Source organism: Marmota flaviventris, chromosome X, assembly GCF_047511675.1.
Source record: "Marmota flaviventris isolate mMarFla1 chromosome X, mMarFla1.hap1, whole genome shotgun sequence".
Taxonomy (NCBI): domain Eukaryota; kingdom Metazoa; phylum Chordata; class Mammalia; order Rodentia; family Sciuridae; genus Marmota; species Marmota flaviventris.
The window spans coordinates 74,211,152-74,229,301 of NC_092518.1; the positions used below are offsets into that span (position 1 = coordinate 74,211,152).

The following is an 18,150-nucleotide window of genomic DNA, read 5'->3' on the forward strand; positions in this document are numbered from 1 at the left end:
TGTGCCAACATGTATGAATCTCAAAAAAAAGAATGTTGAAAGAAACAAATCACAAACATACAAACATTTTTGTAAGTGAAATTCCACTTACCAAAAGTTCAAAACAGGAAAAATTAAACAGTATTGTTTAAAGATGCGTTTATAGCTAGTAAAACTATAAAGAAAAGAAAGGGAATGATTAACTCAAAGTTTAGGTTGCTTCTGATGGGGGAGGGAGAGGCAAAGAAGAGGGACACATTGATCTATCTTTCTCTCTCTCTCTCTCCCATTTTTTCTTTCACAAAGGATTGAACGCTTAACCACTGAGCAAATCCCAAGCCCTCTTTATTTTTCTGAGACAGGGTCTCTCCAAGTTGCTTAGGGCATTGCTAAGTTACTGAGGCTGGCTCCTCCTGCCTCAGCCTTCCTAGTAGCTGGGATAACAGGTGTGCACCACTACACCGAGCTCACACTGGGATCTTTAAAACACTGGAAAACCTGGTGGTGAGAACATAAATATTCATTCCTTAAAATTATTTTTAAAAATTAATTAATTAAGTATAATTAAGTATATATGACAGCAGAATGCATTTTGATTCATTATATACAATTGCAGCGAAACTTTTCATTTCTCTGGTTGTACACAACGTAGCATCACACCATATGTGCAATCATACATGTACCTAGGGTAATAAAAGTATATTCACACCAATTCGTGTCTTCACACATGTACTTTGGATAATAATGACCAAATCATTCCACCATCTTTCCTGACCCCATACTCCTCCCCCCCTCCCTCCCCTTTACCAAAGTTCCTCAATTTTTCCCATGCCCCCCCCATTATGGATCAGCATCCACTTATCAGAGAGAACATTCAGCCTTTGGTGTTTTGGGATTGACTTACTTTGTTTAGCATATTCTCCAACTCCATCCATTTACCTGCAAATGTCATAATTTTATTCTCTTTTCATGCTGAGTAATATTCCATTGTGTATATATACCACAGTTTCTTTATCCATTCATCTATTGAAAGACATCTAGGTTGGTTCCACAGTTTAGGTATTGTGAATTGAGCTGCTATAAACACTGATGGGGCTGTGTTACTATAGTATGATGATTTTAAGTCCTTTGGGTATGGACCAAGGAGTGGGATAGCTGGGTCAAATGGTGGTTCCATTCCAAGTTTTCTAAGTTCATTCCTTAAAATTATTATTTAAAGTACATATATATGCTTTATATACACTTCCTGTGTATTTCTTTCTTTCTTTTTTTTAGAGAGAGAGAGAATTTTAATATTTATTTTTTTTAGTTTTCAGTAGACACAACATCTTTGTTTGTATGTGGTGCTGAGGATCGAACCCGGGCCACACACATGCCAGGCGAGTGCGCTACCGCTTGAGCCACATCCCCAGCCCACCATGTGTATTTCACCATTTAAAAAAAAAGAAAAAAATATATGCCCAGAGCTGAAAACACAACTCTAGCTAATCTATCACACTAGAAGACAAATATCTCCCTTGTTTTGAATGCCTTGTCCCTGTTTTGAACCAAGGTGTACATTTATACTGTTATTTTTTCTCTTATTCGGTTTGTCCTTTCAGCCAGTCAAGTTTTCCTCAGAGCAATTATCATATCCATCAATCATGGATCATCCTCCATAGAAACTGGTATACTGAAATTTCTGAGCTAGCCAAGCTGAGGCCCAACTGACAGCTGGCAAATAGGAGAATTCTACCAAAAGCTCAACTCAAAGCAGCTTTTTTGAAACACACACTTCCTTCCCTGCTTCTCTTGAGGTAATCTGAGTATAATCCCAGCCTAATTATTTTTTCTCATGAGAAACCACAGCAAATCTCTTATCAAGGAAGGTAATGCTTCACATTAGGTCATGTTGATAAGATGATGAGCAAGAATATTTTCACCCAAGAAGACTGCTATTTCCTGAAGGTGTAAAATCCCTAACAGGGAAAACCCCTGTGGTTCTCCTATGTAGGGCTGGTCTACCTAAGCTGATAACATAGTTCCTTCCAAAGGAGGAAGGCAGAATACATTTAGTCATTTCTGGGTAGGTGTGCACTATTCACATCTTAAAGGCTCAAGAGACTCAGAACTGGACAGAGGTCCCAACCCTGAAGAACCTCTTCAGAATCCAGATTTCTGAATCTGCTCTGCACCTAGAGAGACTCCAAACCACTTCTTGACAATGGGGAACTGGGTGGTTAACCACTGGTTGGCAGTTTTGTTTCTGGTAAGTGATGTTTCACTTCCTATTAGTTCAGAATGTTAGTTAACACAGGAGACATCTAGTTTGTTAATATTTGTAAAATTACTCAAAAGTGAAAGAGTCTATGGCAATTATTTGGCTCATCAAGACAGTTATCATTTAGAAACTTGAACTCTAGGCCAGATGAGAGAACAGAGACAAAAAACATATAGGCAATTGTTCATGTTGCCATACTTGGAATTTCAATTTGTTTTCATTCTCTGACTTATTTTTCTCTACCATCTCACTTCTGTCTGTTGCCATGGAGCATTTGGTTTCTCTCCTTTTCATATTACTGTCATCAAGATTTCATAAAATAATTAAATGTTTGAGAGGGAAGTGATCTTAGAGATCATCTTGACCCAGCAGTTCCCACTAAAACTATATTGCGACCCACTCATGTAATTGCTAATTTTTCTAGTAACTACACTAAAAAAGGTAAATGAGGTGAAATCTTTTTTTTTTTTTTTGATACTGGGGATTGAGCCCAGGTATGCTTTACCACTGAGCTACATCCCCAGCAATTTTTTTTTTTTAGAGAGAGAATTTTAATATTTATTTTTCAGTTCTCGGCGGACACAACATCTTTGTTTGTATGTGGTGCTGAGGATCGAACCCGGGCCGCACGCATGCCAGACGAGCGCGCTACCACTTGAGCCACATCCCCAGCCCCCAGCAATTTTTATTTTTTATTTTGAGACAGAATCTCACTAAATTCCTGAGGCTGGCTTTGAACTTGCAATCTTCCTGCTTCAGCCTCCCCAGCTGTTGGGCTTACTGCTGTGCTCCACCATGCCCAGCCCTGTTTTCCTCATTTTTTTGTACCAGGGATTGAACTCAGGGGCACTCAACCACTGAGCCACATCCCCAGTCCTATTTTGTATTTTATTTAGAGACAGGGTCTCACTGAGTTGCTTAGTGCCTTGCTGTTGCTGAGGCTGGCTTTGAACTTGAGATCTTCCTGTCTCAGTATCCCCAGCTGCTGGGATTACACAGGCATGTGACACTGTGCCTGGCTTATCCTCATTTTTATGGGTGAAGAAATTGATGTTCAGAGAACTTAAATCGCAGAGCTTAAATCATAGAGCTAGTAAGTGGTGGTGTTAGAAATTGGAGTATGATTCCAATATCACACTTGGAATCACTATGCTTTTCTGCTAGAGGTCTGCAAGTGGTCCAGATCCAGTGAATCTGAAATAACTATGCCCTAGGCTAAAGGCCTTTTATCTGTAGGCTGAGATGGTTCTTATCCATCCTGATGCCAAGAATATATTCTAGAGGCATCCCAGTACCATAGAGACCTGTTGAATTACAGACCAGCACTTCCAAACCTGGGCTACAGCTCAATTGGTTGGTGTCTAAGGCAATGAGCAGTGGGTTCCAAATTGCCCTCTTAGCCAATGAAGTCAGAGCTTTGGACAGGCAAAAGCAGTATTAAGGGCTAAAATGAGTAGAAGTAACAATAGGTTAATTTTAAAAAAGACTCACAATCTAAAAACAGGAAAATGTATGTCAGGGTGTAATTAAAGAGGCAGGGCCATCTGGGAATGGATTAGCCCTTTTCAGATGGGTATTGTTATAGATGCTAAATTTATTCTTTGTTTCTTCAGAAATTCACTTATTCACTTATTGCCATTTTTTAGGTGCAATAGTTTGAAAGCTCTAGTCCAAGAATTGGCAAATGTTTCAGTAAAAATCTAGATAGTATATATTTTAGGCTTTGTGAGCCATATGGCTTCTGTCCCAGCTACTCAACTTTGCCATCCTATCACAAAAACAGCCATAAACATTACAGAATTGAATAGGTGTGGCTTAGTGCCAATATCACTTTATTTATGGTCACTAAAATTTGAATTTCATAAAATTTTCATGTCATGAAATATTCTTCTTCTTTTTCTATTTTTAACTGTTTAGAACTGTCAAAACAGTCAATGGTAGAGTATTTGCCTGGCATGCACATGGACCTGGATTCAATCCTCAGCAATGCAAAAAATTTTAAAAAAAAGTAAAAAATGAAAACAAAAATTTGAGCTTGCAGGTTGTGCAAAACAAGTAACAAACCAGATTTAGTTCATGGACCTTAGATTGCTGACCCTGATCATTAGTGTCTAATGCATGTCTCAAAGTGTTACCTTACTCTGAAAATAGATTAGATACTTGCAGGATTTTACACATTTAAAACAAAAACAGATAAACACAAAGAAATCAAAATGGTGACACTACTTCCTATACCTTATCTACTTCTTTCCAAATCCCACTGTTTTCCTTGCTTCTTTTTTCTTCCTGTAGGTTGCTTGGTTGGGACTGAATGTTTTCCTGTTTGTACATACCTTCCTGAAATATGAGAAGGATGACAAATACTACTACACAAGAGAAATTCTTGGGGTGAGTATCACAGTTGTGATGTGATAAATCATTATTTGTTTTAGATGGGGGTTTCACTAACTTGCCCAGGCTGGCCTTGAACTTGAAATCCTTCTGCCTCAGCCTAAGTAGCTGGGATTACAGGCATGTGCCACCACACCTGAAATATGTAGATATGGATGTAAATATACATGGTATATGATTCTGGCTCCTTTGTGACCCAATGCTCTGATTTCTTCTAGGGCTAGGATTGCCAGAAAAAATATAGGATGCCCACCTAAATATGAATTTCAGAAAAACAAGGAATCATTTTTTATATAAGTATGTTCCAAATATCACATGGAGTATAGGTATACAAAAATATTTATTTTTATTTCTGAAATTCAAATTTAGCTGGATAGCCTATAATTAATTAATTAATTAATTGGTGCCAGGTATTGAACCAGGGGCAATTAATCCCTGAGTCACACCTCCAGCTCTTTTTAATATTTTATTTAGAAACAGAGTATTGCTGAGGTGCTTAGGGCCTCACTAAGTTGCTGGGGCTTGCTTATGAACTCACAATCCTCCTGCCTCAGCCTCCTGAGCTGCTGGGATTATAGGCATATGTCACCACACTTGGCCTCTAATTTTTATTAGTAAATCTGAAAACCCTATCTAGGGCACACTCCATAGGATGTATAAAGAAAACATGCAATAGAGAAAACTATTAGGCAGTGGTTTTCAAACTGGTTCCAGAAACTCAGGTGCTCCTATAAGGTGTGAGAGGAAGTCTAACTGGGCAGTGTTCCTGACTCTTGCCTTTACTTCAGTCAGAGCAGCCTTTACCTGTCTTACAGATGCCTGATTATTATTTTAAGAAAGAATTTGGAAACAAAGGAAGAAGGTAGAGAAGGAGAGAGAGAGAGAGAGAGAGAGAGAGAGAGAGAGAGAGAGAGAGAGAGAGAAAAGAATGAATGAAAGAAAGAGAGAAAGAAAGAAAAAGGAAGAAAGAAAGACATTTGAAAACCACTCCTGTGGATTAATGTCACCTTGCTATCAAACAGAAGGGATATGGGGCCTGGGAGATGGGTGGTGCAGAACCCTAGGCTTGCAGAAAGGTGGGTCAGGTTAAGGTACCAAATGGAGCAGACTAGGAAAGTAGCATATTAAGTATGGAAGAGGGAGGAGGTGGGTTGGCACTTAGTGTGGAGGAAATATGGAGGTGAGGCTGTTTTTTTTCCCAAGCTAATGCACCTGGACCCTACCAGTTTAGAACAACAAATTTGATTGCCATCTCTATTATGCAGTAACAGTTTAGGGATTTGGTTAAATCACTTTCATCCCCAAAGTGCTTTTTTTTTCAATAGCTTTACACAAAGGCCCACTCAATGTACATATTTAAAGACAGCTTGTCCTTTTAAAAAATCCTTTTCTCTCCATAATCAAAGGATCCATTTGAGATCACAACGGATTTGAATGTTCTGTTCATGGCTTATTTCACCCTGCTGTTTTTAATTTTAAATGTTCATCCCTCATCCCTGTTTAGAAACTAAAATTCGAAAGGAAGTGTTAATTTGTTTTAAAAATAGCTTTTTATTAAGAGTATGATGCAATAAATGTGACTGGTTATTAAGAACTTGATTACTTCATGACAAAAAATCAGCAGCATAAAAATGAATCATACTGATATCCTGTGGACATTTTATTTTGAAAGCCTTTTTTTAAAAATAAATTAATTATAAATAATACTACTTTCAATGAGACCAAGCCACACAGAAGTATAAATAAAATGTGGAAATTCCCCTCTAATCCCTCTCCCCAGAGATAACCACCATTAATAGTTTGGTGTGTGTATAGATATGCTGACATACACTCACAAACGCATCACATAGGTTTTGTTTTTGTTTTTAAGGTAGGTACTTTTGCTTTTAATTTCCAAAGAATGAAATTCGCTTTTTTGTTGTGCTATAATTTTTTTTTCATTTTTTAAGAGACAGGGTCTCTCTAAGTTGTTTAGGACCTCACTAAATTGCTGAGGCTGGCTTTGACTTTGCAATCCTCCTGCCTCAGCCTCCCAAGCTGCTGGGATTTCAGGCATGTGCCACCACCCCTGGCCATGTTATGAGTTTTTTTTTTTTTTTTTTTTTTTGGTACCAGGGATTGAACACAGGGGCACTTGACTACGGAGCCACATCCCTAGCCCTATTTTGTATTTTATTTAGAGACAGGATCTCACTGAGTTGCTTAGCTCCTCGCTTTTGCTGAGGCTGGCTTTGAACTCATGATCCTCCTGCCTCAGCCTCCTGAGCCACTGGGATTACAGGTGTGTACCACTGCACTTGACCATGCTATGAGTTTTGATTAACAAAGATAGGATATTTTTTAAATCAAAAAAGGGATCATATTGTAGATCTTAACTCAAAATGCTTCCCATGTTTAATGTATCTCAGATATCTTTCCATGTGAGACCTGGAACCAGCTCATACTAACTTGCAATATTGAGTTGTATGAATCTCTTCCCAACTCTGCATGCAGTGATGTTCGGTGATATCAAGTTGGTGTCTTGAAATCTGCTCTAGTGGGAGTAGTTACATCATCACAATAGGCAAATGCTGGAAATTGGGAATGTCCCCGCCACCCTCCAAAAAAGCTGGTTGTTAAAACATTTACTGCCGCTATACTACTGCAGGTAGTTCTCAGCCTTTGAAGAGGGTAACAGTTCATCGCATTAATGTGTCATAATTGATTTATTGATTCCATAGGGCATTTCTTAAATTTATGCTCACCTTGGGATAACACAGAAGGCAATTTAATTCACTAAGAACCAGAGAAAATAAGTAGCAGAGGAAGGAGTCTAAATACATAGTCAATGAGGCATTAATGATAGCGGAATTTCAATTATAACATCAGTGAGAGTTGATATAGAGAAATGAATATACATTGGGATATTTCAATGTGCTGCAATGGAGGGAAAAAACATTTTCTCTAAAAAGAATTCATTCCATATAGATAGCTGCCCCAGAATATGGAGCTGTGAAATTATATTCCTACATTTTCAATTTACTTGCCAATTTTAGCTTTAAGAAACCTCTGTGACTCAAATAAGCAAGCTGCGGGAACCAATGTGGAAATGTAGGATATCTGAGATGAACAGAGAAAATTTACTCTGAAATGGAACAGGCTGTCTCCACCTAAAACAGAGTGTGACTCAGCAGAGAGAGAAAACACAGGTCATATGGAAGAGCCAGAAATGGAAAACAGTAGGGCAGCTCTTGTTCATTGCACTGCCTACATTATAAGCCATTATGGACCCTAGGCAAATCTCAACCTCACTTATCAAACTGATGTCACATTGTTCTGGGTTTAGGTTGTATGGAAAGATAGTTTGTACCTTAAATATAATTAGGAAATGACTGAGAAATTTTTAACTCTAACCCATACTTGTATTTTTAGCAAGTCTTTGACAGACATACATGTAAAGCTGGCCAGTCAACTGTTGTGCAACAAGAATTGCCTGGCTGCTGCCACCATCTCCACTACTACTACAAGATTGTCATACTCTATAGCCTGCAGTCTCAAGTAAATGACACAGACTTAGAAACCAGTGGCACAGAGTTGAGTAGTGAAGCTTAGCTGCCATGAAGTTGAGCATATTCTGTCCAGTCTATACCTGATTAGGCCTGCTGCTGGGCTAAAAACTTCTGTAGATCACTGACTTCTTGTCTCCTTTTCCAGAAGCTTCTACTGTTATATCAGGTTGTTCTTGATTTATGACACCTGGACACCTTAGGAATTCAGCTTGAAGTTCTGCTTTTAGAAGTTCTCCCTTCTCAGAATTGAGGTTATAGCTCAGTAGTAGAGTGCTTGCCTAATATGTGCAAGGCCCTGGGTTTAATCCCCAGCACTGTCCCCACCCCCAAAAAGAAAGTTATCTATTCTTAAATCTCTACCTAAGTTTAAGAATTTTACTCCAAGGAGTTTGCTAATCTTGCTTAAGCTTTAATCAATTGTTAAATATATCTTAAATATGTGATTAAATTTTTAATTATTATTATCAATTATATGCTTATAATGTCAACATTAGAAAATACAGAAAAGAGAATAAAATAGTCACCATCTGTAATTATAACTTTAAATATGGGCTTTATTTAAAATGCATATAAAATTATATATGAGCCAGGAGTGGTGGTGCACACCTATAATACCAGCAACTTGGGAGGCTGAGGCTGGGAAGATCACAAGTTTGAGGCCAGCCTCAGCAAATTAGTGAGGCCCTAAGCAACTTACTGAGATCCTGACCCAAAATAAAAAAATAAAAGAGGCTCAGTAATTAAGTACCCCTGGATTCCATCCCAGTACGAAAAATAGTGTATATGATCCTCAAGACTGTCTTATGAATGAAAAATAATAAAATCATAATTAAGTGTATTAAACAGAAATACTTATTCAAAATATTATATCCATGGAATGTATTTGCTAACATGGAATCATTAAATCCTGTTCTCTTTCATGTTAATTCACGTATAGTTAAATATTTCTGGGCTGGGGTTGTGGCTCTGCAGTAGAGAGCTCGCTTAGCATGCGTGAGGCACCACATAAAAATGAAATAATAATTGTTTCCACCTACAACTAACAAAATAAATATTTAAAAAATATATTTCTAAACCACTCTCATGGGAATTTCTCAATTCAGTGTTAAGTTCAGCACATTTTCTGCCTTTTACAAATAGAGACTGGCCTGATGGTGCTAGTTACTGAGAGAGAGGGGAAGCAGCTGCACCTCTGTCCATTTGCAGATCTCAGACAAGTGGATTGGGTCATTGCTCACCTGTTAGATGGTAACATGAAGCAGCAGTCTGACTCTTTTCTTCTCTACTCTAGACAGCGTTGGCTGTGGCCCGAGCCTCTGCTTTCTGCTTGAATTTTAACAGCATGCTGATCCTGATTCCTGTGTGTCGCAATTTGCTGTCCTTCTTGAGAGGATCCTGCTCCGTGAGTCCTAGCTACAACTAGGTCAACTTTCACATTAAAGAAAGAGACCCTGGGGCTGGGGATGTGGCTCAAGCAGTAGTGCGCTTGCCTGGCATGTGTGCGGCCTGGGTTCGATCCTGAGTACCACATACAAACAAAGATGCTGTGTCTGCTGAAACCTAAAAAATAAATATTAAAATTCTCTCTCTCTCTCTCTCTCTCTCTCTCTCTCTCTCTCTCTCTCTCTTAAAAGAAAGAAAGAGACCCTGATATCCTTGATGTTAGTGGTCTCTTTTGGTGACTAAGGGTGTAGGTAAGGATGGGTGGGTATTGATTGGCATGCTATATCTAAGACAAGTTGGCTATAGGTTAGTGAATTTCATAAGGCAGGATGGTGACACCTGACCATGATCACTTTATATTTGTAGTTTTGCAGTCGCACACTGAGAAAGTCATTGGATCACAACCTCACCTTCCATAAGCTGGTGGCATATATGATCTGCATATTCACAGGTAACTCAGTAAAACCATGAAACTGAAAATTCAAGGGTATTCAGAGTCTAGTTTCATTTACCCATGCATATAAACATTCAAAAAATATTGAGCACCTGGGACTATTTTTCATGCAGTGTTCTAGGCCTATATCCCTGGAGCTTACATTCTATTCCTTTGGGAAGTGATTAGGTATAAGATCTTTGATCTCCCTGCATTACAGGGCACCTTCTATGGACTCAAAATTCTACTAGCATTTTATGTAGGATTCTCCTATTTTAGTGAGTTGTGCCTGCCATAATGTTCCTGAGACATTTCTTTCTTTTTAGCTATCCACATCATTGCACACCTGTTTAACTTTGAACGCTACAGCAGAAGCCAACATGTCACAACTATATCCCTTGCCTCTGTTCTCTCCAGCCTACATCATGACAAAGAGGGGGGTTTTTGGCTAAATCCCATACAGTCGCCAGACATGGTGAGTTGACTCAATGGCAAAGCCTCTGGGATCTGGTCATGAGCAGGAAGGCCAAAATATCCTTGTTGGACATCATGTCAGGCTGACATTTCTCCGTTCACAGACAGTCTTGTATGTGACATTCACCACTATTGCTGGTCTCTCTGGAGTGATCATCACCATAGCCTTGATTCTCATGGTAACTTCATCTATGGAGTTTATTCGGAGGAATTATTTTGAGCTCTTCTGGTATACACACCACCTATTTATCATCTATATCATCTGTTTATGGATTCATGGCATGGGGTAAGGTCTTCAAACCCTCATTCTCAGGTTCCAGCTCTCAACCTTGCATAATTCTTTACCTTAAACTGTCTTTCTTTGTTTCAGTGGAATTGTCCGGGGTCAAACAGAGAAGAGCATGAATGAGAGTCATCCCCATAAGTGTGCACAGTCTTTTGAAAAGTGGGATGATCATGACCCTGACTGCAAGGAGCCACAATTTGAGGGACATCCCCCTGAGGTAAGAACCCTTACGGACAAGGACAGCCTCTTGTCATGTGCTGTTACTATTATCATTGTTAATATTACTCTTATTATTGTTATTATCATCATTATTAGCTCAGCCATGTGCTGGGTCCTATAAAGGATACCTACAATATTTCTATCTTCAAGGAACTTCCAGCATCACTGGTAAAATGACAATTAATAGGGAATATTGAAAAAGAAGGACTAAAAGTCATTGCATATTGTATGACCCCCTATAAAGGTAATAATGTTGGTCCACATTATTGATACTTTTTACCATGTCTCAGCCTTGCAGCATAATATTGATTAATCTCATTTATATATAGCAATAACCTCTGGGGTAGGTACTTCTTTTGTCTCCATTTGGGGACAAAAGGACTAGGATTCCAAAAGATTAAATTCAAGCCTAGGCTTTACAGAGTTTTGACAGTTGTACCATCCAAAAACTCAGCTATGAAATCCCAATCAAATTTTCTTGTGAAAAAAAAAAAGCATTATTGAAGTAGGTTTTCTTTGGTGTTATGCTTGGAAACTGCTAGACAGTGGATGACTAAGAAACTGAGTTCTTGACTGGGGATATAGTTTGGTGGAAGAGTGTTTGCCTAACATGTGCAAGGCCCTGAGTTTGATCCCTAGCACAACAAAGAAAGGAAGGAAGGAAGGAAGGAAGGCAGGAAGGAAGGAAAGAAAAAGGAAGGTAGTAAATATTGGGGCCATAAGTGTGCCATGTACTCTGTGCATACCTTAATTATTTCTTTATCTCCATTTCCTAGAAGTGAAATTCCTAGGTCAAAGAGAAGGAATGCTTCTGAAACTGTTGAGATGTACTGCCAGATTGCTTTCTGGGAAGATGCTGCTAATTTTTACCCCCATTAGCTATATGTGGGAGCACGCCCATTTCCCTGAATCCTAGTTAATTCTGGGAATTATTGCTCAAAGTTTGAGAGACTAAAATGCTATCTTGTTAATATTCATTTCTCTATTTCTTTTTTTTTAAGAGAGAGAGAGAGAATTTTTTAATATTTATTTTTTAGTTTTCGGTGGATACAGCATCTTTATTTTATTTTTATGTGGTGCTGAGGATCGAACCCAGCGCCCTGTGCATGCTAGGCGAGCGTGCTACCACTTGAGCCACATCCCCAGCCCAACATTTCTCTATTTCTGAGGCCAATACTTTTATCACATTGTTACTACCCATTCCTTAAGTATGTTTTTTTCATGTATTCTGAATACAGCTGGGGATTTTTCTCAAATAACAAATAACACTAAATTGTATAATGTCTACTCTAACACTAGCCAGATCTCTGTTACTTCCTTCCCCAGAGATATCCAAGGAAGTTATTGACCTGCAACAGCATAAGAAACCTCATTCTACATAGCTCCAATATATCATACTTGACCAATTGTGCAAGAAGGGACATGACTTAGTATTATTAGGAAATATATTTTTAGTAGATCCTGTGCATATTGAAGTTATCTGCTATCTTGAGAAGATCTTGGGGGATAGAAAGTCTGCTTTAAAAAATATATATATGTAGACAAGATAAAAACAAACTACCAAAAGATGACATGAAAGTAGAAGGGGGATATTAGGGAAGGGAAAGAGGAAGGGTGGGCATGAGTAAGGCAGAATGATAGGGAAGGTGGATACAAATTATATAATATGTATTACAAAATGTCACAAAGAAAAATATTATTTTAAACAAGTAATATGTGCTAATAATTATAATTTAATTATTAAATTAAATTTATAATTTATAATTTAAATAATTTTAAAAATCATGATTATGCTAAATGTTTTGAACACCTGACAAAAGAGTGAATTAATATCAAGCTTTATATATTGTTACCCAAAACATCAGCCAATATTTTCCCTTTTTTGTTTGTTTTGTTTTAAATCATTTGCTTCTATTTCACATTTACCATTTCTATTGGTTTTTCAGATTGGATAAGTTGTCCTGGAAGATAGTTTTAGATTTTCGAAATCAAATTTTATATTATTTAAGAATATAAATATATATACATATAGTACCATGTATTTTATTACTGTTGCTTTTGCTTCCTATCAGAAATGCAAATTTTCAAAGAATGGACTATTTTATGAGTAAGAGATTAGCAAACAAAACTATTGCAGTATATTCATTTCTACTTCTGTCTTCAGGATTTGGTAAAATTAGTGGGTTAGTAATGATACACATCAATAGCTTGACAAATATTTACTGAATGAAGCAATGAACTGCTACACAAAGAAAGTTCTAAATGAGAGATTAAAAGGGAATCTCATTCTTTAATCTCCCTGTGCAGTCTTGGAAGTGGACCCTTGCACCAGTTGTTCTATATATCTTTGAAAGGTTTCTCCGGTTTTATCGATCCCAGCAGAAGGTTGTGATCACCAAGGTAAATAAATAAATAAATATGCACATTCATCTTGCTGTGATAAATGTGGTATTCTGAGCATAGAACTAAATGGTCATGTCACACTGAAAGGAATAAAAAAGAACACATGGAGGCAATATGTGTTTTTCTAGTGCTGCACAGAACTATGGGAAAGAGGGGAAGAGGAGTTTGACAGAAACCACCAGGATGGGTCTGTGTCAGAGGATGCAAACAGGTGGCCTGGGAAGATCTAGCCAGTGGAGATGTGTGTGTGTGTGTGTGTGTGTGTGTGTGTGTGTGTGTGTATCTACTCCTGGGGATTGAAGCCAGGACCTTGAACATGCTAGGCAAGCATTTTACCACTGAGATACACTCCCTCTCCCATTCAGATATATATTGTTTGGCCTAAAAATGTTTGTTTAAAAATTAACTTGGAGCTGGAGGTGTAGCTCAGAGGTGCACCTCCCTAGCATGTGCACGGCCCTGGGTTTGATCCCTAGCATTGTGAAAAAAGAAACATTGAACTGGTTGCTGTTATTTAAAACTCTGGATGGAGGCTTTAACATTTTAAAAAAAGAGGCATTTTTTTTTTACTTCTCTTGTGGAATCAGAAAACCCAGTAACACTGAGTCACAGTCCCATGGTGCAAGCATTCTCTGGAGCTAAGTAGCTGCTGCTGCCCCCTTTAGAAAAGACTTGGTCTCAGTTTACCATTGTCATCAGCCCTCCAGCTTTGCTCATCTACTTTAAATGCCTGACTTTGTCACCATTTGAGTTTGTCTCCTTTGGTCTATGTGCTTCCTTCACAGGTTGTTATGCACCCATCCAAAGTTTTGGAATTGCAGATGAAGAAGCGTGGCTTTAGCATGGAAGTGGGACAGTACATCTTTGTTAATTGCCCCTCAATCTCTTTCCTGGAGTGGCATCCCTTTACTCTGACCTCTGCTCCAGAAGAAGATTTCTTCTCCATTCATATCCGAGCAGCAGGGGATTGGACAGAAAATCTCATAAGGACGTTTGAACAACAGAATTCACTAATTCCCAGGTAGGTCTCTGAAATCAGCAGAGACTCAGACTAGGATATAGACTGGTAGAAGAGAGGAAACAATTCCTTACTGAAGCTCTGCTCTGGTAAGATGAATTGTGATTGAAACAAATAGGCAGAAGTCAGCTGTGGGAGCTGTTGTTGTGGGAGGATGTTTGAGGTTGGGAGAGGAGGTGAAACTTCACTTGAATGTTGTCTTCTCCCTTCTTCTAGGATTGAGGTGGATGGTCCCTTTGGCACAGCCAGTGAGGATGTTTTTCAGTATGAAGTGGCTGTGCTGGTTGGGGCAGGAATTGGGGTCACCCCCTTTGCTTCCATCTTGAAATCCATCTGGTTCAAATTGCAGCATTCAGACCACAAACTCAAAACACAAAAGGTACCCTCCAGCATATCACTTTTTATGTAGCCTGTGCCTGACAGTTCTAGTGCCCTCATAGGCTAAGGTCTTCACAGATGATAAGGGAGTAAACTTTCTTTAGAGAGTTTATAAATAGAGTGAGCAATCACTTCTCTCTGCCAAGGCATCTACTTCCAGTTTCAATAGAAAAGCATGGTCTTCTTTTCAGTCTGGCGTTTAAAATAATCCCAAACGAAAGATGACCTTGGAGGGCTATTTCCATTAGGGAAATTGTCAGGAGTTTTGACATTCATGATGCCTAAGGTCTTCCACTTTGTATACATGATTTGTCAGATCACCCTTAGACTTAATCAACAAACATAGTGTGTGCATGTGTATAATCCCATCACACAAAATACATTGTAAAGGGCACTTAATAATGCTGTGGTCTCTTTTGCTGATTCCAGATTTATTTCTACTGGATCTGCAGGGAAACAGGTGCTTTTGCCTGGTTCAAGGACCTACTGACTTCCCTGGAACAGGAGATGGAAGAATCAGGCAAAGTGGGTTTTTTAAACTACCGTCTTTTCCTCACTGGATGGAACAGCAACATTGTGAGTTCAAACAATACACTAATTCCCATGTTAAGTGTAGATGAATGTCAGACAAAAGATAGATTAGAAATAATTATTTCCTACCTGCCTTCACCCTCACACTCAAGCTTAAAAGTGACTGAAGGCAGTTATGAGGATTTTTTTTTAACTTCTTATTTCTGACTTCAGGCTGGTCATGCGGCATTAAACTTTGACAAGGCTACTGACATCCTGACAGGATTGAAACAGAAAACCTCCTTTGGGAGACCAATGTGGGACAATGAGTTTTCTACAATAGCTACCACCCACCCCAAGTAGGTATATTTTCCTTTAGTTAATTGAGTTTGTGGAGTTAGAATTTAGGAAAAGTACTACAGCATGTTGAACACTCTTGGGAAAAGATTTCTGGGGTAGAAACTATTTGAACTATCCTAGACTCTTGTTTAAAACTGAGGAAATTTTATCTGGGGTTTTAGCAAAATAAGAGTCGTGATCTTGTAATTGATGAGAAGATGCTGCTGCCCCAGAAAGCCTCCATTCAAACAGTGAGACAAAGAGGCTCAGTTCTCAGTTTACCAAATAAAACAGAAAACTGGAGCAATTTAAATGTGTGTGTGTGTGTTTTTTTTTTTTTGGTGGTGTTTCTACAGAAACAAGGGTTTGGAATGTATTATCTAGTTCAACTGATCTCAGTCTTTTTGGAGGGTTTTGAATCATGTTAGAGCATACAGGAAAACCTAGTGCTATGAAACCAGCCATTCCAATGGGAAGGAGATGAAGTTGGTCATGGTAGGTAAACTCCCTGAACAAGTTGGCAGGTGAGATCAATTCAATTGCACAAACATTATTGGTTACTTTCTATAAACTCAACATTCACTATTACAGGAACTTTGGAAGTTGAAAGAGAAATAGGGTATGGTTCTTGCTCTCAAGGAGCACACATCTGAATAAGAGATGCATACAATCAATTCAAAGTAGAATGATGTATTCCTTGAAACAAGTGCATGGACACCTATGGTTTAAAAACACGAAGTGCTTGGGAAAGACCTTGTGAAAGGAGTGGCAAGAGCCCTTAGTTATTTGGATTTGGATGATCCTGGGTCCTAATATTGGTTTTGATACTTTCCAGCTCTGGGACCTGGAGGTAGAAAACCCTCTGATCTTCAGATTCTTTATCTGTAATATGGGGGTTATATTAATAAATACCTACTGTACTCACTTGCAGGATTGTTGTGAAGATTAAATGAGACAATATATGAAAATTGCTCTGTAAATTGTAAAACAGCAGCATACAAGCAAATGAGATTATACTAATTATCATGTTGTTTGAGTTGAACATAGTTAAAGCTGTGAGAATGAATAAGATTGTAGCACTTGGGAAAAACTCTTTGGCAAATCCTCAGAGTGTTAACAGTTTCAATATGACCCAGTAATTCCATTCCTTGGTATATATATCCAAGAGAAGTGAAAATGTATGCACACACAAAAACCTATGCATGAGTATACATAGCAACATTATTCATAATAACCTAAAAGTGGAAACTACCTGTGTCCATTAACAGATGTACATCCACATAATGGAAATATAATTTAGCTATAAAAATGAAAGACATATTGACACATGCTACCACATGGATGAAGCTTGAAAACCTTATACTGAATGAAAGAAGACATAAAAAGCCACTTATTATATCATTCTACTTATAGGAAATGTTTAGAATAGGCAGATCTAAATAGAGATTGTAGATTAGGGCAGAGAGATTGTGATGGGGAAGAAATGGAGAGTGACTAGCTAATGTGGATGGGGTTTCCTTTGGGGATAATGAAAATGTTTTAGAATTAGTTGGTGATGGTTTCACAACTTTGTGGCTATACTAAAAAGCACTAAATGCACACTTCAAAAGGGTGAATTTTATGGTATGTGAATTGCACCATAATTAGATTTAAAAAGAGAGAAGGCAGGTGAGACCCAGAGCACAATTGGAAAAGTTAGCTTTGGCAAGAACATCTCCTCTTTAGTGTGAGAAATTTTGAGGTGGGGATAAGTTCACAGTGGACAGCTTTAATGTCAGCTAACACATATGCACTTGCTGTGTGCTAGGCATTTTTTTAATTGTATGTTTTCATTTAATTCTCAAAACAAACCTATGGGGTAGGTTTTATTTTTATTCCCATTTTACAGAAGGGAAGCTAAAACACAGAGAGAGATGTTAAGCAACTTGCCTTAAGTTATGAAGGTGGGTTAAATGTCAGAGGTGGGATTTGAACTCAGGTAGATTGGCTCCAGAGTCTTACTGATGTGTTGTATATTTCTTTGGTGCTGTGTTCTCAATGAAATGGCTCAGTGCTGAGAGTGATCTGGATTGAGAGCACATGAGGGACTTGCAAATTGAAAAGGTTAAAAACACTTACCGTGAAGAATGTGGGAGTCAATGATGGAATTTTTGTTCAGTGTTGATGGGAGTAGTAGAAGGCCATTTCTCCATTTTATATCAACAGACTTTGTTCTATTTGTATAGGTCCGTGGTGGGGGTTTTTCTATGTGGTCCTCTGACTTTGGCAAAGAGCCTGCGCAAATGTTGTCACCGATACTCCAGTCTGGATCCTCGGAAGGTTCAATTCTACTTCAATCAAGAAAATTTCTGAACTATAGGAGTAAACACAGTAGTTTGCATTTTGTCCCTCTTTTGGATTTTCAACAACTTACTTCATCTGGTCAGGTTTGTTCAGCCACTTCATGATAATACTGTACCTCTCAAGCCT

The 18,150-nt window shown here is 38.3% G+C and overlaps 1 protein-coding gene across 3 annotated transcripts; it reads left to right on the plus strand.

Moving 5' to 3' along the window:
* The first annotated feature begins 2,182 nt into the window (after positions 1–2,182).
* Positions 2,183–18,033, plus strand: Nox1 (NADPH oxidase 1). Of its 3 annotated transcripts, XM_027932808.1 has the most exons (13): positions 2,183–2,227; positions 4,532–4,631; positions 9,474–9,580; positions 9,988–10,072; positions 10,381–10,529; positions 10,633–10,814; positions 10,899–11,031; positions 13,341–13,433; positions 14,222–14,457; positions 14,671–14,833; positions 15,262–15,408; positions 15,577–15,701; positions 17,907–18,033. In XM_027932808.1, the coding sequence occupies exons 1-13, from the start codon at positions 2,183–2,185 to the stop codon at positions 18,031–18,033; spliced, it is 1,692 nt and encodes a 563-aa protein (XP_027788609.1). The 3 variants fall into 3 exon arrangements, with proteins under 3 accessions (XP_027788609.1, XP_027788614.1, XP_027788612.1); XM_027932813.1 differs by lacking the exon at positions 15,262–15,408; XM_027932811.1 differs by lacking the exon at positions 9,474–9,580 and having other exon boundaries at positions 4,532–4,627.
* The last annotated feature ends 117 nt before the right edge of the window (positions 18,034–18,150 follow it).

Excerpts from the sequence above, each read along its gene's own strand:
- Nox1 (XM_027932808.1), top strand. The coding sequence starts at position 2,183 with ATGGGGAACTGGGTGGTTAACCACTGGTTGGCAGTTTTGTTTCTG. Across the intron at positions 10,530-10,632 it reads CCATACAGTCGCCAGACATG|ACAGTCTTGTATGTGACATT; the intron begins GTGAGTTGACTC and ends CTCCGTTCACAG. Across the intron at positions 15,702-17,906 it reads ATAGCTACCACCCACCCCAA|GTCCGTGGTGGGGGTTTTTC; the intron begins GTAGGTATATTT and ends CTATTTGTATAG.